Genomic DNA, 25,229 nt, shown 5'->3' with positions numbered 1-25,229 from the left:
TCTTAAGTCAAAAGTCTGAACATCAACAATCTGTCCTTTTTTGTATTTTATAAGAACAGAAATAATTTATGCAGCTTGAGACATAAACTAAACAAGTTAATACAATATCCTAAATTGTCCCTGTATTTTTCACCGTAGATTATATTTTGGCTACATGGAGGTATATCTTTCAAAGGGTTACAAGTCTTACATGTGAACAAGACATTGAAGGAGTTTCTAAATGAAAATCCCATTATAATCCCGGTACTGATACAACCACCGGACACCATGTTTTTCAAAGCAAATGTACATATTTGAGAACAAGCTCATCAAAAATGTTCCATTTTTCACATTATTTCAAAACTTCATCAGCAGAATGGCTCTACACATTGATTTACTAAAAGTACACAAACATGAAAAGAGTTCTCAGAAGATGGATTTATGAACCCATATTTCTCAACATAAAGTGCTAGGAGATAAGGGAATGTCTCAAGCCCTTTGTCTTTCTCAAGGCTCCACACTGGGTGATGCTGCTCAGCATTCTGATGTTTTCTTGGGTCCAGGAAGATTGTCCAAGGTGGTGAGATGTTCACTTGGACCATCTGATGTCTCACCTGTGACAGCTAGATGGATGATTTTCAGCCACTTCTGTTTCAGTTCCTCACTATCTGCAGCAAAGCTGTGCACAGACTTGGACTGCGTCAGTTTGAAACTGTGTGGCAGATCTGCACTCCTAGGCATGTCATCTACAATGTAGCCCAGGAGCGGTATGGTGGCCTGGGCTCTGACATCCTATACAAAGGACATCATACATAAGAATATAAGAATATTAGCCTGTTACATGTGGCCTTTGCTCTTACACAACTCTCTTCAGACTACTGTCCCAAAGAGACTCACACTGTGAGCACTCTCTAAACAAAGGGTGATTTGGGTGTCTTTCCACGAGATCAGTGATAATGTTGACTGAATGAATCAGTAAGTGGGACCTGACACCCACATGAGCCAGAACTTACTGGCTCTAAAACTCCTCTCTGTAGGGGAGCTCATTCAAAGGTCATGCTGTTCTCCATTTAGTGAAAAGAGAAGATGGGCATGGGGGTGGGATAACTATATTACTGTCTAAAGTCAGTGAGCATTAATGAGGATCAATATGAGTTTTCTTTTTGGTCTTTTTGAGACAGAGTCTCCCTATAGCCCCAGCTGGCCTGGAACTCACTATGTAGATCAGGCTGGCCTTGAACTCACAGAGATCTGCCTGCCTCTACCTCCTGAGTGCTAGGATTAAAGGTGTGCACCACCATGCCCAGCTCAATAATGATATTCCATTTAGCGATTCATTCAACTTATTTATGAACAGAAAAAAGGTTACGGAAAAAACAACAAAGAATAAAATAATAAAATGGCATCTGAAGAATATTTTTAAAATAATTTTACTAGTTTCTGATTAGGTACAGGCTATAATTTGACAAATGTAAGTTTTGGGGTTTTTAAGGTAGATTCATAATTGGCTTAAGCGTTATTTACTTTTTATGCAAAATACAAGGTATATTCCAGGTTCTGGCTCTTACTAGAAGCTACTTGGCAACACAGCTGGCCCCAGGAGTCTAGCTTAGATGCACATAGCATTCACAAAAACTTATTACTGAATGTTAATCCAAAATTGATGTAACCCTCCTCTCCTTCCTCTCAAACTACCTTCTTTGTAGGTATGGTACCCATCTACTGAATAAGGAAAACAAAACTGAAAAAAACTCTCAATTTTTTCTAAAAAGGCTTTTTCTTCTCTCCTCCTTTGCTTTATATCCTTCTCATGCTCTTCACAAACTAAACTTACCTTTTCTCAGATCCACTAACTAGGAATGAGAGATACAAGGGGACAAATAATCTACCAGGTGAAAAATACAACTATAAAATGAGCTGATCCACTTAAACAACAGAACTGATTTTAGGTATTCATTATTTTTCAGCTTTAATGTGACAGTGACATTGCCTGAGCTCTTATTCTATTGAGGATCACCGCCCACAGACCTCCCTCTGTCCTGGGACATCTGTCATTCAAACACATGAGGCTTAGTTACCTGGGGGGCACCATACATGTACAGGACAAGGGGGTCTTGCTTGGGGATCACACACCATGTTTTCTGCCAGGGTTTTGACTTCTCCATGTACTGAAGAAAGCTGCACACCTCACTATTTCCTGAGACTTCTGCTGATTCAATCTTGAAAAATATAATGGAGAGAAAGAATAAACACCACAAACCAGATAAGGAAGTAACATGACAAGGGAACTGTAAAGTACAAGGTATTCATTTATAAAACGCCTCCCCTGGGTTGCACCCCCTAAAGACTTATTTTCCGTTGGTCTTTCAAACTCTCTATCACTAGGACAGAAAAAAAAGTCAGGTCTTCTTCAGCTCTCTGTAATACTTGACTTTGCACTTAAATAGTTAACATTTACTGACTGCTTACTAAATAGATTTAGGGGTAGGCGTGAGACGTGTATTATTCCATGCAATGCTCTTTCATTATTTCTGAAGCTCAGGTTTCATTTTTTGTTTGGTTTTTATTTTATTTACTTATTTATTTACCTCAAAGATTTTTAAACAGCTTCCCCAGAATATAAATTTAGGAATTCATGTGCTAGAATTTGAGCTCAGTCGGTCTGAATCAAGATGCTGAACCTTTAACCCTAATGTTTCAAGAATGCAAGAATGTAGTAGAGAAAAGACAAGATCTAAGCAGTAGTCACCCTAACAGTCAAGGTAATTAGAGACATTTCCCTGTGATCAACTTTTGAAAAGCCATTCAACTTCCTGCTTTGCTTCCTAATATAGCAGTCACTAGTTAATCAGGAACAAAATGAATTAACTAAAAGACCTTCTTATACAGATTTAGAAGTTAACTTGTTTGCTTCTATTCTTATGCCTGAAAACATTCAAATTGTGCTATTCAGTTTTGCCCATGGGACATAAGGAGGTAAGAGAGGTAAGTGTATGCATGTACAGAAATAAATGTGCATGAGAGCCTCACTTTGTGCCAACTAGTATGTACACCGAATAGAGGTCATCACGCTTTTCTAAAGAGGGTCAGACAGAACAATATGAGTTATTTACATGAAGAAAGCAAATCAATTCCCACACATTTTTATGTGTAAAATTAAAAATTTTAGTATGTAGGCTTTTATCAATAAGAATGGAATCCTTTGGAGGAAAGTAACATTTTTCCTTCAAACACCAACAACACACAAACCAGGCCTGGTGGTGCATGCCTATAATGTCAGCATTTGGGAGGTAGAGGGAGAAAGATCAGAGGTTCAAGGTTATCCTCAGTTATATGGCCAGTTCAAGGTCAGCTTAGGCTATATGTGGCGCTGTCCAGATTGGCTGGCATTGTCCAGTGGCAGCAGCCCAGGCATAAAGCAGCCTGAGGAGAAAGTGCTGCTGCCTGCATGCCTTTGCTCCTTGCTGGTGAGTGTATCCCTTCCTCTGTTGCTGTTGCTGCGTTCTTCACTGACATGAGCTTCTTGGCTTTCCAACCTGGGCTAAAGAATAGCAATTTTCCAGAAACTGTCCAGGCCTTCAGTCAATGACTTGGACTGCTAAGACATCCAGGCTTGTGTACTGGGTAGCTATCATGTTCTGAGACTCTTTAGTATACTGATGGCCATTGCTGAACCACCCAGATTATATTATCTAATATATATTCATTCTATCATTCTGTTCTAGAGAATCCTGACTGAGAGAATTCAGGTACATGATGATTGGTTTTCATGGATAGGTGATGATCTAGAATACAACTGAGCCATTATCACAGGTAGTTTGTGAAGCACCAGTATGGTGGTTTGAATAAAAAATGTCTCCCATAGGCTCAAGTATTTGAACACTTGGTCAGCTGGTGGTTCTGTTTCAGGGAAAGTCATGGAATCCCTCCTAGGATGTGTAGCCTTGCTGAAGGAAGCGTATGACTGGGGGTAGGGTTTGAGAGCAGATAGCCATGTCCCACTTGCAAGTTGGTCTCTCTGCTTTGTGTGTGTGCTTGAAAATGTGAGCTCTCAGCTTTCTGTTCCTGGGGCCTTGGCCATGCCATATTTGCTATGATGGACTCTTATCCTTCTGGAACTGTAAGCCTAAAATACTTTCCCAGTCCTTCTGCCTGTGAAAACCCTACCTTGGTCTGTCATATAAATAATACCCATATTCCAGGAGATTTCAGAATTACACTTTTAGCTTGTGGGCCTACATATTAATTTCAAATGGATACTGCAGTTAGCAGAAAACACCTTTACATATTTATTTGTAGATGCTCAGCAAGCAATTACCGATTCTTTAAAAAGTGTATCTGTGACTTTGGATGTAAAGAATTTTAATTCTATCTCCAGGTGATCTTGAACTAATTACTATGAAACCCTTATTATATACATTACCCCTTATGTTGTCAACACCTTTGGATGCAAAGTTCATTTTAGACACAAATTATATTAGAGCTCCTAGGTGAGGAGTCTGAATTAGCTCTAAAGTGAGTCAAACTAAAGTAACACTTCAGCAATAACACAGTCTTCAGACTACCGTCACTGGCTTTTATACAACAGAGTAGGCTGGCTATTTCAATGGAGTAAGGTGAAGTATGGCTCAGGTAATAATACAGAACTTTGTCTAAATTTGATAATTTTCATGCAGTAGTTTTCAGAGTCAATATGATGAAACTGAAAGCTTTCTTAGTAAAAGAAATACTATAATTTGAGCATTAGAAGGGATGCCAATTAATAGTCTAATACTTGGCTGTGACTTCCATCAGAAAATCAACTATCCCACCTTTCTCTATAACCAAGCAGGATCCCAAAGTCAACAAAATAAAGCAAAGATATGTTTTGTTCATTGTTACCCCAAATACTAACACAAAGACAAAACATATTGTTTGCATTCCTTACAGCTACGAGATTCTCTTATCTAAAAATCTCTAATATTTAATGTTTCATACCTCTAAAATTCCTTTTCTTCTCTTTTCTTCACTGTCTGTAAATCCACTTATTATTTGATAACAATCTTTACAAACTTTGTTCAGTCTTCCACCATCATATTCAAGTTGAGCTTTGTAGTCAGAACACTTCCAACAAACCACCTTGAATTAAAAAAAGGATATTAAAGTGAATAATTATATTTAAAAGACAATTAGGTTTAGGCAATCATATATACAAGAAAAAGTTAAAAAGGCAGGTTTTTATTAGATTAAGAACATTTTATTATTTATTTTTAGATGTTTAGAATTTCAATGTTCTTCACATAGTCACCAGAAAATACTAACAACAGATGAACAACAGAGGAGGGACTTTGGCAAATACCTGAAACATAGAGCACTGCTATGGTCAAATTCTACAAAAATGGTCACATGAACACAGTTCAAGGAACTTGACACATTTTGTTTTGGTGTGTGTAACAACATAACTGAAAAAAAAGGACCAACCAACCATTTCTTCTACCTGTGGAAAGAGAGGAAAAGAGAATTGTGGAACTTCTAGATCTTTTTCATGAAGCAGCTTAAAAGGAGAAAGGAGGGGTATAATTGTTGCTATCAGAGTACTGTCATGTTCCAGGTCACAGATTCAACAAACTCTCAAAGCCTTTACAGAAATGTTTCATTAGAAATATAAACAGATAGGTAGAAACTGTATGGTGTTAAACACAGACCTGCTATGTAAGCATTTATATAGCATGTCACTTTCATCTGTTGCATAAGAGTGGCAGTATGAAGATCTATACTCTGCCTTTTTGCCTGGAACTTTAAAATGTTCAGAAGGTTCACTGTTGCCAATAGCTACAGAACCCAGGAGGCTTACTGCTGTCTAGATTCAGAATCTAGGGTCTTCCAACCACCGTGTGCTAGGTCCCTGTGACTCCAGAAACAACTAATTGGAACTGGCAGAATAAGGTCCAAGGCAAGTACTGAGATCCACCTAGAAAAAGGAGAAGCAAAGACGAAATAGGCTAAATTCATTAGAAAAGCCATAGGAAGTTTTTAATTGCTTCCATTTCAAGTCAAAATTATGGTGGCCATTAGCTGGTAGTCTTCATCAGCTATGCAGAGCTCTGGATGTTTATCTGTTATTCTTTGAAAAAAAGGGAAGAATATGTAATAAGCACATATTTAGAAAACTACCATGTCTGTTAAACTTTTGTCAACAATCCAAGTTACTCTAGGCTCAGCATGTTGTTATTCAAAGGCAGCGTGCAGCTAGCTAAGACAGGTTCATAGCTGAGGCATCTCCAAAAAAGTTCTCATGAACACAGCCAGCTTCCCAACATCTTTAGTTGTGACAGCATTATAGAGAGAAGCATGGATGCCTTCCACTGACTTGTGCCCTTTCAAGGAGATCACATTGAGTTTCCATTGCCTTATTAAGAAGTTGCTTTTCTAAAGCTTCATCTCCTCTGGCATTACCAATGCAGAATGGAATATTCATCTTGCTTCTATTTTGGTGCCCCACTGGATTTAAGTAGAATCCTCGAGAATTATTAATAGTGTCACAAACCATTTGGGATTTGATGGAGCTAAGCTTCTCTGTGGCTGTTGCCCCACCATTGTTCTTAATCTGCTCCAGAACCATCTCCATGATGTAGATGCTGAAATATGGAGGCATGTTGTCCAGGGTTGTTTCCAGCCTGCACTTTGTATTCTAGGACTGAAGGACACTCTGAGGGCAGACTCCAGCAGGTTATCATGGACAATGACCACTGTAATGCCAGCAGAGCCAATGTTCTTCTGAGCACCAGCAAAAATCACACCAAACTTGGAAACATTCACTGGCTTGGAAAAGGAGCTGAGGGCACGCTGCATGCAAATCAGCACTGTTCCCTTGACGTCAAGTATGAAATCAAACTCCACTCAATGCATGGTCTTGGTCTTTTTTGCACAGAAGTATACATGGGAAGTTTCTGGACTGAGGTTCTATGTGCTTGGGTCTGGAATTTTGTATAACTCACAAGATTAGGATGGACAACATTCACAGTCCCAAATTTCTTTGCTTCTTTTGCAGTCTTAGCTGACCAAACTCTAGTCACCACATAGTTGGCACACTTCGAACTTTTGGGCCAATCAGATTTAAGGGGAGAACACTGAACTGGTCCGACTCACTTCCTTGTACAACAATTACATTGTAGTTGCCAAGAACAGCTTGCAATTCCCTCACAAGATTCTGTGTTGGTAAAAATCTTGGCACAATCTGACAACCTGTGACTCATTTCAAGAACACTAATGCCAAGAACAGCTTGCAATTCCCTCACAAGATTCTGTGTTGGTAAAAATCTTGGCAAAATCTGACAACCTGTGACTCATTTCAAGAACACTAATGCCAAGTCCTTCGTATCCTAGTAGCTGTTTCTGTATCTCTAAACATACCCAGTGTGGTAGCTTGGCAGCCCAGGCCCAAAGCTGACCACTTGTTCGATGGCATCCATGCTGATGTGGTGAGGCAGTGGAAGAGAGGCTGTGTGAACCTGATTAATTCATTTTTATTTTATATGTATGAATATTTTGCCTGCATGTATGCAAGTATACCTGTGTTGTGCAAAGCCCTCAGAGGTCAGAAGAGAGTGTGAGATTCCCCTGGAACTGGAGTTATGGAGGTTGTTAGCTGCCATGGGAACTGAATCCAGATCCTCTGCAAAAGCAGCCAGTGCTCTTAACTGCTGAGCCATCTCTTCAACTCCCTAGACTAAGAACATTTTTAAAAACATTGAATAATGTATCAAAGTGTCATAACACTATCTCTGGTAGGCTCTGTTCATCTTTTCCATCCTCTGAAGATATCCTGTGCCCTGGCTGTACCACCCCACCCATAGGTCTCCTCCTCATAGGGAACAGCACAGTCATCTAACAACATGCAAGCCATTTGTAATGCCTACTCACTATCTTGATAGATTTGATATTATTTCCTGCCGACTTTAACTTCTAAAGGTGTTTCTTCAATTTATTTTTCCAGGCCTTTCATATAATTGTTCAAGTCTAAGTCATCAGTACTCTCATTTAGAGTCTTTCATAGCTGCCTGACTGGTCCTTGTAACATTCTTACTGTCTTTCACGCCTCCATGCTAACATTCCACAAAAAGCTATTTTTCAAAATAGTGGGTAGACAGAGGCTGAAGAGATGGCTCAGTGGTTAACAGCACTGGCTGCTTTTGCAGAGAACCAGGTTCAGTTCTCAACACCTCTGCAGGCATTGCATATACACTGTGTAATTATATCACGCAGGCAACACATACATATAAGATAAATAAGCCAGATAGTGGCTAGAAAGCTCTCTTTAAGATATGAGTTTGGTATGTTCCTCTTCTATTTAAAAATCCCCCAGTCTTTCCTTTGCTCTTGGATAAAGAACAAATTATTTGCCACAGAACTTTTTCCTCCTCTGGCTCTGAGTCTTCAATGACACTAGCTTCTTATAGCCCAGAAAATGTCATGTTCCTTCCCTCTTCCATCTAGAAGTCTCAAGTTCTCTCTTCCTCTTCTTTTTGGAGGATGATTTCTCTAGCTTTTAGGACAGGGCATAACTCATCACTCCTCTTCCAAAGTTTCCTTTCATTCATAGCGCTGATCATTTTAAATTATATATTTGTGTGGTTACTTATCTGTATAAAACTCTAGAGTGTCCTGGAATATTTTGCTCACCACACACAAAACAAACATTTACAGAACATCAATGAATAGATGACTAAAATGTAACTGCACGTTATTTTAAAACAAATGGTGTTTTTCTAATTATTATCATTGTCAAAAATTTTTCTAGATTAAGAAATCATTATCTAGCTTAGGAAATTATATTATCCTCCAATTTATGGTAAAGTCTATTTAAGGATTGTATGAATTATTAGTTACAATGTCTGGACTACAGCCGGGTGTGGTGGTGCATGCCTGTAGTCCCAGCACTCGGGAGGCAGAGGCAGGCGGATCTCTGTGAGTTCATGGCCAGCCTGGTCTACATAGTGAGTTCTAGGACAGCTGGGGCTACTGGGAGACCCTGTTTCAAAAAGACAAAAAAAAAAAAAATGTCTGGACTACATTCATAGCAGACACAGACCTAGGGCCGAAAGCCCTGAGTTCAATCCCTACCAAACCCTTCTAAATACCATTGTTTTCTCATAACTCCAATGAAATTACTTTGGAGGTTTAGGGTCAGTCGTATATATCTCTGTAAACTCAATTCAACTACTTTATTTTCAAACAATATCACAGTATTTGATAATCTACATGACAACATTTTTATTTGTTGGTCAAAATTCAAGTATGCCAGTACCAGGGATCATGTTAAACAAACTCAAAGATGAATTTAAAAAGTTTATTCTGAGAAAGATGTTTGTTACCAATTTAGTTTTGATTACAAAACTGCCTCATGGAGTTAAAACTGTTAGAAAAAGAGGCATAAATTAGAAATATAAACAAGAATAAGCTAAGAGGTATCTAAATTGTTGCAACCAAGCCTACAAATAGCATAGATTATAACACTCATTTACTCGATCTCAAGAGAAAGGATATAATACTCAAGTTGGTCTAGAAAACCCAACACAGCCACTGTCACGTATCTGAGTGGGCTCCATTTCACCCTTTGATCTTTCCTTTTTCCAAATGAAACTCAGTTCGGTGATCAAATCAGGCTCTAATTATATAAAATAATTATTGTCTCATAACCAGAAATACTTCTTGGATAAATACCTTACTCAGAAAAAAAAGGTAAGTTTATGTTAGTTTACATATGAAAGACTATGCAAAAGTCACAATGTGGGACATGTTCTGAGTCCTGCCTCTCTCCATGGGGCAGGCTGTAGGTACTGCTGAGATGCTTTTCCCAACAACAGAACTAGATCACAGACACAAGAAACATAAACTCTTAAAGGTTAAGTTCTTTGTATAAGTTCTTTTCATGCTCTCTAAGACATAAAAAAATGAATCATAACAACTCAGTAAAAAATAAAAGGAAAAGAGGGAGCTCAAACTACAGTGATAAGTAAATAGTGAAAACTAAGGATTAGCAGATGGAGAAAGTCCTTGGGAGCCTGGACAACACAGGAGAGGTGAATCTGAGACCTACTCATTATGGTAGAATCTGTGAAAGGGAGTGAGGAAGTGCCAACCAAATACAAGCACGTGATTATAAGAGGAAAAAAAAAAAAAAAAACCCCACACCAGAAAAGAATCCACTAGAGTCACAATTAGCAGAAGGCATCACCAAGAGACTATGAACACCCAATGTTTCTTCAGATATAGGCATTACTGAACAGACATTCTAAAATTATATATGAAATGTCTGAAAGAAGTGCAGCATTAAGTTAAACAACAACAACATCATCAACAACAACAACAACAACAAAACTATCGAAAAGAATTGGGTGGCCAGGCATGGTGGCACACGACTGTAGTCCCAGCACGTGGGAGGCAGAGGGAGGCAGATCTCTGTGTGTTCAAGGCTGGCCTAGTCTACATAGTGAGTTCTAAGCCAGCTGGGGCTATAGGGAGAGCCTGCCTCAAAAAGACAAGAAAAAAAGAAAGAAAGAAGAATAAAAGAATCAGGTGGATTTAGAAGAAAAGCAATTCAGAAATAAAAAAATATTCAAAGAATGAAAAGAAGAGCAAAGTAGTTAAAACTAAGGAGAATAAACAAACAGGGCACTAAGATTCACTTTTATATTTTGGTATCACTTAAGGACATTACATTTATTCAGTCACCCAAACTGTAATGTTGAGAGTCATTCTTGGTTACTCCTTGTCTTCCTTGCTTCTTAAGCCAACTTTTTAATACTTCATCAAATCTGTCTTATATAGCGGTCTGGTTTTCAGTGGCCTGGTCTCCACTTATCCTTCCAGCTTCTGCTCCTGCTAGTCTCTCTTCTAGTGTTGACTCCAGTGCCAAGTACTTTGTACCCCTAAGCAACCATGCTGCCTCACTATTTCTGCTATATCCTTTCAGGCTACCACGTCAGAAATGGAAATATCTGGTGTCATGGCACTAGGTCTGGCTATTCATCCTTACCTTAGAGACAAACAGAATTAACTCATTTTCTGGCCCATCTTTCTGTTTACCAGCCTCACCCCTGTGAATACAGTTTTGTTTGTAACATAGTCTACTGAAGTGCTTAATTTTCCTTTGGCCTCTTAAAACTCTTCCATTGGGCCTCTGAGACTTTCACTCTAGGACCAAACTCTTTTTATTTTCAAAGATTTTCTGTCACCTCACTCATCTCTTCTGAGGGCTGAGAGCTAAGCCTCCCATTCTTTGCCTCTTTTCTTGCTTTCAAAAGCCCATGGCAATTTCTGAGACCTGACACTGGACCTACACACATCCATTTCTGTGTTATCATCTTATAATTGACCCATTCTCATTCATTTGTGAATTTATGGCTAAAGTGTTATAACTTCCAGAAAAAAAGCGCAGGTACATGGAAAGGAATTGCAATGTTACAGTGGCTCTGTACATGGCAGATGGGTGGGGTGGGGGAGAGTGTAGCTGGATGATGCTTGGTCTGATTTTTGAGAGTGAGTGCTAAAGGAAAAACCTATGTATCACCACTGTTCTAGTTCGTTTCTCCAATGCTGTGACAAAATGCTCTGACCAATACCAACTTGGGGAGGAAAGGATTTATTTTATCTTACATCTCCTGGGTCACAGCTCATCACTGAGAGAGCCCAAAGTAGGAAATCAGGGCAGGAACCTGGAGGCAGGAGCTGAAGCATAGGTCATGGAGGAATGCTGCTTACTGGCTTGTTCCCCTGGCCCATGCTCAGCTTGCTTTCTTATGTAATACAGAACAACCTGCCCAGGGGTAACACCATCCACAATGGGATGGGACCTCCCAAATTCCTCAAAAGCCAAGAAACTACCCCAAAGACATAGCCAAAGGCCAGTCCAATGGAGGAAATTCCCCAAATGAGGCTCCCCTTACCCAGATGTGTCAGGCTGACAACTAAAGCTATCCAGCACAACTGGCTCCTTATCAACATGACACATAAACACATCACTATTAAGCCACAACCTTTCCATTTCTTGTCCCCAAGATATGCTAACAATATCGTAAGACAGTAAAACCTTAAAAGTCCCATAGTCCTTAAAAAATCCAAACACTTAAAGATCCATAGTCTCTTTTAAAAGTCTCTTAACTGTGGGCTCCAATAATATCCAAAACAAGTACTGTCTTATTTCAAAAGGTAGGAATGGGACACACCTAAGCAAATAAAAGTCCAGCAAAGTAGCTCAAAGCTGGACATCTGGGATTCACTCATGATCTTCTGGGCTCTAAACGGTTTTGGCAGCTCCACTTCTCTGACTCTGCTGTCCACAGCACATACAGCTCATCATGCAGGCCCATGCCAACTCCATTCTACACCTGCTGCTTCCCTTGGTGGTCATCCCATGGTGCTGCTATCTCCAAAAAGCTGTGTTCTACTGAAACTGAGGCTGTGCCTTCTGGCTTCTCTGGGTGCAAAGCCTCAGATTCTCTTCATGACCCCTTTAATCCTGGGGATCTTTACTACAACTGAGGCTGCACTTTCATTAATGGCCTTTCCTAGTCTTTTGGGGTACCAGGCCCCAGTTGCTTTCTGTGAAACCTTCATGTTTTCAATAGCAAAACCATTCAGGAGACTCTTACACATTACAAAGTCCTGCTTCCAGCTTGTGATGGAGGCTCAGGACCCCCTCTGGACCATAGCTTCTGTGTGTTGACCCTGAGGAAATACTTTCCAGATTTTGCTACAAAGGTGCCGGTCTCTTGTTACTCACAGCTGATTTTTCAGCCCCAGCTAGCCAGCATCAATTGCCCCAGGAAAGGTTTCACTTCAGTGGTTCTGGTTTCTTCTTACTCACAGCTGATTCTTCAGCCTCAGCCAACCAGAAACCAGAGATTCTCAGTTCAAGATATCACATAAGCAGCCCTGATAGTTTGTGTGATATTCCCTTTTAAACTTCACTAGCCAGGCCTCCACCTCTAAGCGTAACTATTCTGAGCTCCACAGCAACAAACTCTAAGCACTCAATGGCTTTTCTATCCCAAATTTCCAAACGTTTCCACAATCTTCCCCAAATCAACTGGGTCAAGTCTGTCATGGCAATACCCCACTCCTGGTACCAATTTATTTTCCTAGTTTGTTTCTCCATTGCTGTGACAAAATACTCTGACCAATACCAATTTGGAAGAGGAAAGGATTTATTTATCTTACATCTCCTGGGCCACAGTTCATCACTGAGGGAGCCCAAGGTAGGAACTCAGGGCAGGAATCTGGAGGCAGGAGCTGGACCACAGGCCATGGAGGGATGCTGCTTACTGGCTTGCTCCCCTGGCCCATATTCAGCCTGCTTTCTTATATAATACAGAGTAACCTGCCCAGGGGTCTGTTATGCAAAGTGGAAGCCCCTTCACACCGGACAGCTCATGCAGCTCGGGATCATGTGCTGCGGGCTCCTTTCGTAAGCAGGGTGTCTTCCTGGCATCTTTCCTGTCTCTCCTTTTGAAGTGTCGGCCACAAATGCCATAACATAAACATGGCCTTTGTCTCTGAAAGATACCATGCCTTCCTGTGATTTTTCCTAGCAGACAGCAGGCTGGCAGAAACCCACTTCCATATGTAAATAGAATGCCTCACAAAGCATCTAACAGCCAAAGCTTTTACCACTACCCCAACGGTATAAATGTCTTAGTTTTCTCTTAATAGTCAGAGAATTGGGCTGCAGAGAGCTGGGTCGCAGAAAGCTGGGACACAGAGAGTTGGGTCTCAGAGAATAAAGCTGTAACACAGACTAAGCCAAGTCTTGAGTCTTGTGTCACTACTGGCGGCCCAATCTCTCCGGGGGGCGCACTCCCTCGTTACCGACTCGTGGACATCCTAGCTTTCGCTGTCCTCATACTTCTTCCCGCGAGGCCCAAGTGGCCAGTGGACCTCGCATCCTGAGGAAGAGTACACGGGTGGATTAGGGACAGGATTCGGCAAAACAACGCTTCTGCAGCAGAGAAGCTCCAGAGACACGGGACCCGAGCCGCCGGGAAAAGCCTGCAGGGCACCCACCACCGCAGCCAGAGACGCCTGTGGCCAGACCCGCCAGCGACTAGCCAGGTGCGGCGGGGGAGTGCCATTCAGGGGAGTGCGCCCAGAGAGAGCACGCACGCCCCATAGGGGTACACCACCCACAGTGGGGTGGACCATCCCAAATCCCTCAAAAAATCAAGAAAATCCTTCACCAACACAGCCACAGGCCAAGTCCAATGGAGGCATTTCCCCAACTGAGGCTCCCTCTACACAGGTGTGTCAAGTTGACAATTACAGCTATCCAGCACATCCACTTTCCACAATGCCTGGTGTCTACAGTATTCATTTGACTAATATCTGGTTCAGATTTTTCAGGTTTCTCCTGCCAGTTCCAGGCTTAGGCAATTCACTCTAGCTTTCTGTTCTCAGGTTTGCTCACTGGTCTGTATTTGTCACCACCAAGGACTCAGTGCCAACTTCAAACATTTGCCCTTCATTCACCAATATCCCTCATGTTTCTGGATGATGGAAATCTTGATGTCCACTCATCCCACCTTACAGCTTTCTAGTTTCCATTATTTGCTCAAAACTTCCTTCATTCACTACTAGCTCTCAAATACAGACACTGCCAACTCTTGCCTTACATTTTCCATTACACTTACTCTCTATGAACCATGTCACCTGCCTTCTCTGGCCTGCCGAATCTTGTTAGAAAACAGGTTTTGTTGTTAAGCTGAAGAGTGGCCTTTTGAATTTCCAAGTGGAGACTATCAATGGGCAACCAGTCTACCCTTGGTAGGCTCACTTTTCTCTGTTTAGCTAAAAGTATTTTATACTTAGTCCTCTTTCTTGAGTCACACATATTTCCTTTTTTTCATTTCACTTTCAGCCAACACTGAACTTAAAACTCCCTCATTTCTGACTACTCACACCCCTAAAACAATAAACCCCACCAACTTACTTACCCATATTTGCACCTGTCTTTTCTTTTCCCCTCTGGTGAGATGAGAGGGCATTGCCCTTACCCTGACTAATGCCATAACTTTCATTTGTACTGAGGTTTCCATATCTTGCTTTTTCAAACACACTGACTTCTTTTTACTCTGATGACATCTATGTCACACTTCTGTTTACTCATCATGTCCAACCACCGGATTTCATGGCAATCTCAGACTCTCACTGTAGGTAATGCTCCTCTTGTCTCCCTTTCCAGGATAACCTCTTCGTCACCTTTCAGGCAAGTATCAGTCCCCCAATACAGGTCTTTCCAATAAAACTGGTTCCAAATCTCACTCCATTGCCAACAGTCTCCATTTCATCTTCCTGGTGGCTTTCTTATTCCACCCATAGCAATACGAATTCTTAAGTATTTTCTTCTACACAATATAATCTTCATGAGTCCAGGGTTTATTTTGTTCACTTAATGTTTTTCTCCATAGTCCAGCGCGATACTTTGCTCTAAAATACGCTTATTGGTCAAGTAAATGCTAATGATTTTTTTTTCTTTTTTAGAATACTGATTTTATATCACTTATATAGCTATGAGAAACAACCAAGAAACCCACTTACATGTCCACATGCACGGCAGTGATGCCGCCTTCTGGTCAGTGCATTGAAGGGCTCTTTGCACTTCATACACATCGTCACTTCATTGTCTCGTATCCATCTTGGGGCTCTTTTTCCCAGCTCAGCAGTCTAAAAGGAAAAGAGACATTGAATTCTAAAAGAAAAAAATTATAATTTCCCTTTATTATTCCTTTTTAAAAGCACTTTAGCAATATCATTCAAACCATGTCTGACACTCAAGATTCAGGAAGGGAAGAAAATTCCAAAGCACTTCAAGGAACTTGGTATTATATCTATCTAAGAGGGAATGATATTCTTCCTAACTAGTCATTTCTGGTAGTGCAAGGGAAAAGATTAACTAATAATATGATTAGCTAAGACTTTTGACACTACAAAGAGATAAAAAATCTTAAGCTTAAGAACTTACAGAAACCTCTAGATGAATGTCATTATCCTTTGCAATTGCATTTCTGAAGGTTTCATGCCTTTGATGAAAAACATCAATAGTCTCCTGAAGGGCCTAAAATATAAATGAAATCCAAAGCATACATGAAAGTATCACATACACATCCATAAATATATTTTTTTAAATAAATATATGAGAATCATCTTTAAAATTAAATAAACTTGGGGCTGGAGAGTTGGTGCAGTGGTTAAGAGCATTGGCTGCTCTTGCAGAGGACTCAGGTTTGGTTCCAGTACCTATATGGCATCTAACAACCACCTATAACTTCATTTCCAAGAGATGCGATACCCTCTTCTGACATCTGAAGGCACTGCACAACACAGGTGTGCTTACATACATGTAGGCAGTACACGCATACACATCAAATAAAAAAATAATTTAAAAATTAAATGAACTTGTTCTTAGACTATGTTTTAAAAATTAAAAATAGAGGACTGGAGAGATGGCTTTGGCAGTTAGGAGTACTGGCTGCTCTTGCAGAAGACCCAGGTTCAAATCCCAGCACCCACATGGCAGTTAACAACTGTCCCTAACTCCAGTTCCAGGGGGATTTGACAGCCTCTTCTGTCCTCTGCAGGCATTGCATGACACGGGTGCACTTACCTACATGCAGGCAATACACACATACACATAAAATAAAAATAATAAAATATAAAAAAATAAAAATAGAATGTGCACATTTCTTCTCTTCTTTTTTGGTCTTTCTGAGACAGGGTCTTCCTATATCCCCATTTGGCCTGGAATTCGCTATGTAGACCAGGCTGGCCTTGAACTCACAGAGATCTGCCTGCATCTGCCTCCTAAGTGCTAGGATTAAAGGCATGCACCACCATGCCTGGCTGAATGTGTACATTTCTTATACACGAAAATGAAAACAGAGGTCAGCCTTACCTTGATCCATTCTTCTTTGTCTTGCTCAGAACTAAAATAAAGATAAAATGAGTGTAGAAAACACTAAGAATTACACCTGGTGAATAAAAGTATACATTAATGCTATTCCAGCTTCCTGGAAAATATAAGAATGCCTTGGAAGGAATTACTTTAATAATTAAACAGACTCTATGGCAATTGAACAAACAAATTATTAACACAGTATCAGACCGTCTACTAAATTTGGTACCCATACATTGCCTCAGAGTAAGGCTGATATTCATTAGTACTGCTACAACATCAACAACTACTGTTTAGCTGACACATCTGATTCTGTAAGCCTAACATACTAGACATTCAAAGATATTTTAATTTAATAAAACATATGACAGAGGTTTAATTAAAGGCTACTAGTCACGACTCACATTGGAAAAGATTATGATTATTCCCGTAAACTTAAAATTATTTGTTTTTTTATTTATTTTGACAGGGTCTCTCTGTAGCCACAGCTTGCCGGGAACTCACTATGCAGTCCAGGTTAGCCTCTACCTTACAGAGATCTGCCTGTTTCTGCCTCCCAAGTGCTGGGATTAAAGGTGTATGCCAACACATCAAGCCTAAAAATTATTTTTGAAAGGTCTTGGGGAACTACTTAACATTTCCATTGATAGGCAATTTTGTTTTCCTTTTCCTAAGAGACTCAGGAAATAGCATAGCTAACCCATAACAGATGAAGCAAACATTAAACATTTTTTTATGTGTATGAGTGTATTGCCTGCATATGTGTAAGTGCATGCGTGTCATGCAATGCCCAATGGAGGTCAGGTTGTTAGACTCCACGTGGGTGCTGGGAATCAAACATGGGAACATGCAACAGCAGTCAGTGCTCTTAACTGCTGAGTCATCTCTCCAGCCCCACATTGACCATTTAAAATCTTGCAGAAAGGAGGTTTCATGGACTCATGGACCATAAGGTTTAGTAATTTTTCTTTGGGAAAAAATTGCTTGACTGTAGCCAAGTTCCCTTTGGCCCGTGAAGAAAAAACTTCATTTTCTTTCTCATGTAGTAAGCTTACATCATACTTGAAACACTCTGTGAGTGGAGTCTGAACTGGATCAGATCTTTTAAAAAATTTCATACATTAGTACTATATTTACATTTCCACCCTTCCCTCCTTCCTCTAACCTGTCTCATCTCTCATTTCCTCTTGATTTCATGACCTCTTCTTTGACTATTATTGTTGGATATATATATAATCTGCTGAGCCCACTTGGCGGTGCTCTTAGGTACATGTGCTTATGGTTGACCACATGGGATTAGATCAGGGAATTTATCCCTGGAGAAATCTGGTTCTTTCTACCTCAGCAGTCTGGGCCTATCACTCTTCGTCTAGAGGTGGGACCTTGTTAAATTTCCTCTGCCCACCAATTTAAAAAATATTTCTGTGAAAGGAAGAGTTGGTGTTTGCTAATTTGCAAGTCTGGATTTTATTCAAGTCAACCTGGTACAGTTTAAAAACAATTGGCTTTAAAATTCACAATGATTCTCTAAATATTGAAAAGCAATGTCTGTATTATAAACAGTAATTATTTAAAAATAAATCTTTCAGAGTCATGCTGAATGTTCTCAAACCCAACAAAATCTACTTGAAATAATTCTGTAATTCTAAAAATTTGATCCTAAAGCTTTGCATTTTATAAAGAGAAAGAAAAAAGGAGAGAAAGTCTCCTATTGAAGGAATTTGTTGAGCATTCTTGAATGTGAAGACAAAATTGAAAGGCTAGCTACATAAAACCACCACTGCCTGTGAGGTTACAGAAAGATCGTAGGAAGAGCACACAGCTTTCTCCATTTAGTATGATGGGGACTGTGGGCTTGTGGTATATTGTCTTTATCATTTTGAGATATGTTTCCATATGCCTAGTATCTCTATGACTTTTATCATGAATGGATTGATGTTCGATTTTGTCAAAGTCCTTTTCTGTATCTAATGAGGAGATCATGTGGTTTCTGTCCTTGAATGTGTTAATGTGGTGGATTACATTTATTGATTTACGTATGCTAAACCATCCCTGCATCTCTGGGATGAAGCCAACTTAATCATGGTGGATAATCCTTTCTATGTGTCCTTGCATTCAAGTATTTTACTGAGAAGTTTTGCATTTATGTTTATCAGACATTGGTCTATAATTTTACTTTTTGTTCTGTCTTTGCTGGTTTTGTTATTAGAGTAACACTGGCTTCATAGAAGGAATTTGGGAGTGTTACTTCATAATTATTATTAAAACACTAAAGTAAAATATTCCTGTTTCATAGAACAATCTGAGGAGTATTGGTATTAGTTCCTGCATTGAAGGTTTGGCAGAATTTTGTGCTGTATCCATCTAGTCCTGGGCTCTTCTTAAATGGGAGATTTTAAATTACTCTCTTTCATTGATTATTATGGGTCTGTTTAGATTATTTGTCGTTTTAAGTTGTTTTTTTTGTAGGCCATACATATGTTGAAAGTTATTACTTTCTTTTAGATTTTCTAGTTTAGTGGAATATAGATTTTTAAAGTATTCCCTTACGGTTTTCTGAATTTCCTCTGGGTCTGTTGTAATGTTCCCCTTTCTCCTCTGGGTTTGTTTATTTGGGTCCTCTCTGTGCTGGATAGTACCTCTACACCTGGGTAGAGGTACTCTTATTTGAGGAACTGTCTCCATTGGATTTGCCTGTGGTCATGTCTATGGGACATTTTCTTGATTGTTGAGTGAAATGGGAGGGTCCAGTCCACCATGGGCTATGCTACCCCTGGGCAGGTGGTCCTGTGCTGTATAAGAATGTGGGCTGAGCACAGTCCACAGGAGCAAGCCAGGTAGCTGCATTCCTCTATGGTCTGTGCTCCAGGTTCCTGCCCTGAATTCCTGCCTTGGATTCCCTTGATGATGAACTGTGCTGTAAGCCAAATAAAGCCTTTCCTCCTTTCTAAAGTTGGTTTTGATCAGTGTTTCTAATCATAGCACTAGAAGGTAACTAGAACACTCTCTTTCTTTTGATTAATTTACCTAAGGTTTGTCAATCTTGTTAATCTGTTTAAAGAACCAACTCTTCATTTCTTGGATTCTCTGTATTGCTTTCTTTGTTTCTATTTCATTAATTTCAGTCTTGATTTTACTTATCTCTTCCTGTCTACTCTTCTTAGGTGTTGTTTGGTCTTGGTTTTTCAAGGGTTTCAGATGCATCATTAATTTACTTAAATGTGATGTTTCTATTAATGCTATAAATTTTCCTCTTAGGACTCCCTTTATTGTGTCTTAAAGGTTTTGGTATGTTGTGTTTTCATTTTCATTCAAGTCTATGAAATTTTTGATATCCTTTTTAATTTCTCCTGTGATTCAAGTTTTGTTCAGTAATATGTTGTTTAGCTTCCATGAATTTTTGTGCTTCTCCCATTTTTATTGTTGATATCGATGTCAAGCTTTATTCCTTTGTGGTCAGATAGCATTCCCCTTAAAATCAGGAAGAAGACAAGGATGTCTACTCTGTTCATTCCTGCTCTATATAGCACTTGAAATCTTAGCTGGGGCAATAACACAAAAGGAAAAGATAAAGGGGATACAAATTGGAAAGGGAAGAAGTCAAAGTATCTTTATTTGCAGATACATACAGGATCCTAAAGACCCCACCAGAAAACCCCTAGAAATGATACACACTCAGCAAAGTAGCAGGATATAAAATTAACACCCTGAAATCAGTACCCTTCCTATACAACACCAACAAGCATACTGAAAAAGAAATCTGGGAAATGATCCCATTCACAATAACCTCAAAATTCATACATTGTCTTGGAATAAAGCTAACCAAGGAAGTGAAGGACTGGTACAATAAAAGCTTTAAGACACTGGAGAAAAAAATTGAAGAAGATATCAGAAGATGGAAAGACCTCCCATGCTCATGGGTCAGTAGAATTAATATGTGAAAATGGTCATCCTACCAAAAGCAATCTACAAATTCAGTGCAATGCATACTAGAATTACAACACAATTCTTCACAGAAATTGAAAAAATAAAACTCAAGTTACATATGGAAACACAAAAAACCCAAGACAGCCAATATAATTCTGAACAATAAAAGAACTGTTGGAGGTATTACCATCTCTGATCTCAAGATATACTACAGAGCTACAGTAATAAAAACGGGATGATACTGGTACAAAAACAGACACATTGATCACTGGACTAGAAGTGAGGACCCAGATTTAAATCCACACATTCACAGCCACCTGATTTTTGAGAAAGGAGCTGAAAATACACACTGGAGAACAGACAGCATGTTCAACAAATGGTGTTGGTCAACCAGGATAAGGGCATGTAAAAGAATGAAGCTAGACCCCTATCTCTCACCATGTACAAAACTCAACTCCAAATGGGTCAAGGACATCAACATAAAACCTGATACTCTGAATCAGACAGAGGAGAAAGTAAGGAATACATTGGGACTTATAGGCACAGGAAAGGACTTTTTGAACAGAACTTCTAGAGTGTAAGCATTAAGTCCAACAATTGACAAATGGGATTACACATGAAACTAAAAAACTTCTGTATGTCAAAGGACACCATCATTTGAGTAAGGAAGCAACCTACAGAATGGGAGAACATCTTTACCACCTACACTTCTGACAGAGGGTTAAGTATCTAGAATATACAAAGGAAAAAAAAAAAAACAATTAAAGAGTGGGGGCAAGGAGCTGAACAGGGGATTCTCTAAAGATGAAACACAAATGGTTGAGAAATACTTAAAAAATGTCCAACACCATTCTGTAGAGAACAGGGGTGACATAGCAGGCATAAAATCCACTGTACTGGCATTCAGACTGAACCTCAGCTCTCACCTTCTCCTCCAGAGGAGGACCGCAGACCTGAGCTTAGCCATGCCTTGCACCCCGTGCCTGCTGCAGCGTGCCCTGACCTGTTCAATGCATGCACAGCTTAAGAAGTGGTGAGCAGGAGAGCCCTGCCTTTTTTTAAAATAAGCCATTGTGTGCCAAAGCTGATTGCATAACAAATGTCATAAACCCCTTCCCGACCTGCTGGGCACACTGGAGAGTGAAGCATGGTGGGAATTTGCAAATCAGTTCAAATATCTTTTCTGCCTTCAGGAACTCTTGTTAAAAATAATATACTAAGTCATTCAAAAAAGATCTGACAAGACTTCAAAAGGTAAAAAAAATGTTCAACATCTTTAGTCATTAGGGAAATGCGGATTAAAACCACTTTCATTTTACCCCTCTCAGAATAGCAAAGATCAAAAAAAAAAAACAAAAAAACTGACAAATGCTGGCAAGCATGTCGAGAAAGGTGAACTCTTACCCACTGCTGGTGCTAGTGAATGCTGGGCAGCCACTAAAGCAATCAGAGTGGAGAGTCCTCAAAAAGTTTGAAATTGATTTATCATATGAACCAGCCATGCCACGCTTGGGCATATACCCAAAAGACTATACCCTGCTACAGAAATACCTGTTCATCCAGGTTCACTGCTGTCCATTTCATATTAGCCAGAAACTGGAAACAATACAGATGCCCATCAACTGATGATGATAATGAAGGCATGGGACCATATACACAACGGATGGAAGTGGAAACAATCATCCTGAGTGAGGCAACCCAGACCCAGAAACATGAACATTGTATGCTCTCTCTCATAGCTGGATGCTAGCTTTGAAATCTTAGATAAACATGTTGTAATCTGAAATTTTAGAGGTAGTCAGGAGACTAATACATGGCCATGAAGGGGTGGGAGGAAGGCTTCCTGGGTGGGGTTGTAGAATTCAGTGATACCAAGGGGAAAGGAGAATACTACAGTAGGGAGGGTTAGATGGGGTGAGGGCTAGGAGAGCAGAACAGAAGAGGGAGTATGGGGAGGAATAACTAAGACAAAAGGCCTTTAGAACAGGCATATGGAAACCTACCACTGTAGAGGCATCTTTAAGTATATACATGTACATCAGAAAGAGATGAAAAGGAGTTATTCTCTAACACAGACATTTCCCTTTGTAGACATCATAGGGTAATCAAAAAAAAACCCTTCAATGTCAGGAATGGACTCCCTTTCTAGAAGCTGTTGACTAGGGGGTCCTATAGACCCTCAAACAAGAGTAGTCATTGCCCATGTTCTTGGTTACCCACAAGAACTGGATGGTTAGACCCTATTGCTGTAGACACTACATATATGAGCTGTAGAACAAACAAGAAGAAATCAAGCTGGTGCTGACTTCAGAGTTTCATCTCCACTGGCTACTGTTCATAGTGCTGGAGGGGCTATACAAGCTACCAGAAGGAAAAAGTAATCACCAACCTTACCCAGCTGTGAATTCTGTGAACTACAGTAACAACTGGCCTGGCAAGATATGCCCACTGGTGCAACTGTGGCACAAATATTATGGGAGTAACCAATCACTCTTTAATTAGATTTCAGGTCCACTTCTGAGAATTGGAGCCCATACCTGACATTGGTATCAGGCTTAGGAGCCTGACACCAGACAGACAGACAGGTCACAAGACATAGGGGAGAACCTAATACTAGTTTTCAACTAAGTAGTTATCGTAATAAACTGATTCTTAATGACTTATTGTCATAAGACCCATAGATTAATCATCTTTCAACTCTCACTAGAGAAGTTTCTTTATGCAACAGATGATTAACACAGAAACCTGCAGCTGGCCAACATGCAGAAAAGCAGAGGCTGCAGAGAGCTTATCCCAAATAGCAAGCTTCTGCCCCCTAAGGTTCAAGGATCATTGTGGAAGAGGTGGGGGGAAAGATGGCAGGAGCCAGAAGTGGTGGATAACCACAAGGAAACAGAGTCTTCCAGAAAGCTGGTCAGTTATTCATAGAACTCACAGCAATGGTGACAGCATGTGCATGTCCCATGCAGCTCAAACCAGAAAAATATCCCAGCACAAACATGAACAAGTGGGTTAAGAGGCTCCAATTAATCCCACCTAAGGAAGCTGTGTCAACAAATGGCTGATGGCAAGGAGCAGAGACAGGCTCTTTTGGGCATGGTACTCTTAGTAGGTTAACCAGGCTCCAGTGGGTGGACTCTCACTGAAGGACTCTATAGGCCATATATGGAGAGCTAGAGATAGAAATGAGAGAGTGAGGGGGGGGGAGGGAGGGAGAGAGAAATAGAGATAGGGAGAAAAGGAGTGAAAGGAGAATATTAAATTGGGCAGCTAAGGGGAGATGTGGATAGGGAAGGGGATCTCATGCCATCAAATTACACTGTATGAAAATGGCAAAAATTCAATTAAAAAATGGAAGACCACACAGCAAACAAGAATTGAATAAGACAGGAACAAACTCTCTCCACAACTTTGTCAACTGTTCTTACAACCCATGTGGGTTTTCTGAAGTTATACAAGTACTTGGAATAACTTTGAAGTAATTTGTTTTTCAGAGTTTAAAGGCTTCAGAGTTTAAATGAAGCTTCCTAAAACAAGAAGCTTGTAGTAATACTATGAATTGGATTTGTTCCATATTCACTTTAATAGAGGGACAAAAAAGAAATAAAAACTGTTTTTTTTTTTTTTTTTGCAGATTTTTTTTTATTGGGGTTTATATGGGTTGGGATGGTAACCTTAGGGGATGCCCCTCCCCCGAAGAAATGTCCATTCTAATCTTCCTGAGGTGTTTTCTGGAGTTTTCTCTTTTTCTTTGTGCCACTCTGGTTGCCAGAAGTAGCTTCAGGCCTACTGCTAGCTGGCTCCTCCTTAGAAGAAAATTTCCTTTTTTTCTTGGGGACACTGATGTTTGCTGCTTCTTCAGGGGCCATTTCCTCCATAGGTACAGAAGACACCCATAAAAATTCACATGCAGCAAAGACATGAAAATCTCAAACACATAGGAAAAAAATCTAAAAACAAATTTTATGTATGTCTAGGGCCTCATCAGAAATAAAGATGCTATACCACAGAAGGACAGCAGCATCACAACACACTATGATTAAAATCTGTTGCTGTGTATTAGTTCGCAATTCTGTTTTCTAGTTAATATGTAGGTGGTCTCCTATAAGTTGACAGTGCTGTTTGGAGGCTTAGAACAAAAGTAGCTCCAAAGATAATTTAAAATAATTTTTTTTTTACTATGCCCAGACTTTTCTCTTGCATCTTGCTTTTTGTTTTCTTTTAAATAATATATTTATAGCCATTCTTTTTAAAAAATATTTTATTTATTTATTTATTTTTTATGTGTATGAGTGTATTGCCTGCCTGTATGTGAGTGTACCCATGTTGTGCAATGCTGCAGAGGTCAGAAGAGGGCTTTGGATTCCTCTGGAACTGGAGTTAAGGATGGTTCGTA

At 39.8% G+C, this 25,229-nt stretch overlaps 1 protein-coding gene and 1 pseudogene across 6 annotated transcripts in view; both read right to left on the bottom strand.

Annotated features, from left to right (window-relative positions):
• Nucleotides 1–2: 2 nt before the first annotated feature.
• Fgd4 (FYVE, RhoGEF and PH domain containing 4) overlaps nt 3–25,229 on the bottom strand; it is a 278,130-nt gene continuing 252,903 nt past the window's right edge. For all 6 annotated transcript variants that reach the window (XM_008829641.3, XM_008829642.3, XM_029561875.1 and 3 more), the window contains 6 exons: nt 16,907–16,937; nt 15,977–16,069; nt 15,553–15,678; nt 4,957–5,097; nt 2,058–2,198; nt 3–771 (listed from right to left, as the gene is read on the bottom strand). In XM_008829641.3, the coding sequence (XP_008827863.1) occupies nt 514–771; nt 2,058–2,198; nt 4,957–5,097; nt 15,553–15,678; nt 15,977–16,069; nt 16,907–16,937 (790 nt within the window). In that variant the 3' untranslated portion in view covers nt 3–513. The remainder of the gene's footprint in view (nt 772–2,057; nt 2,199–4,956; nt 5,098–15,552; nt 15,679–15,976; nt 16,070–16,906; nt 16,938–25,229) is intronic.
• LOC103731282 lies at nt 6,223–7,430 on the bottom strand (annotated as a pseudogene).

This window comes from Nannospalax galili, unplaced genomic scaffold (assembly GCF_000622305.1).
Source record: "Nannospalax galili isolate Female #2095 unplaced genomic scaffold, S.galili_v1.0 scaffold454, whole genome shotgun sequence".
NCBI classification, from domain to species: Eukaryota; Metazoa; Chordata; class Mammalia; order Rodentia; family Spalacidae; genus Nannospalax; species Nannospalax galili.
This window is presented reverse-complemented; position numbering and strand designations above follow the sequence as displayed.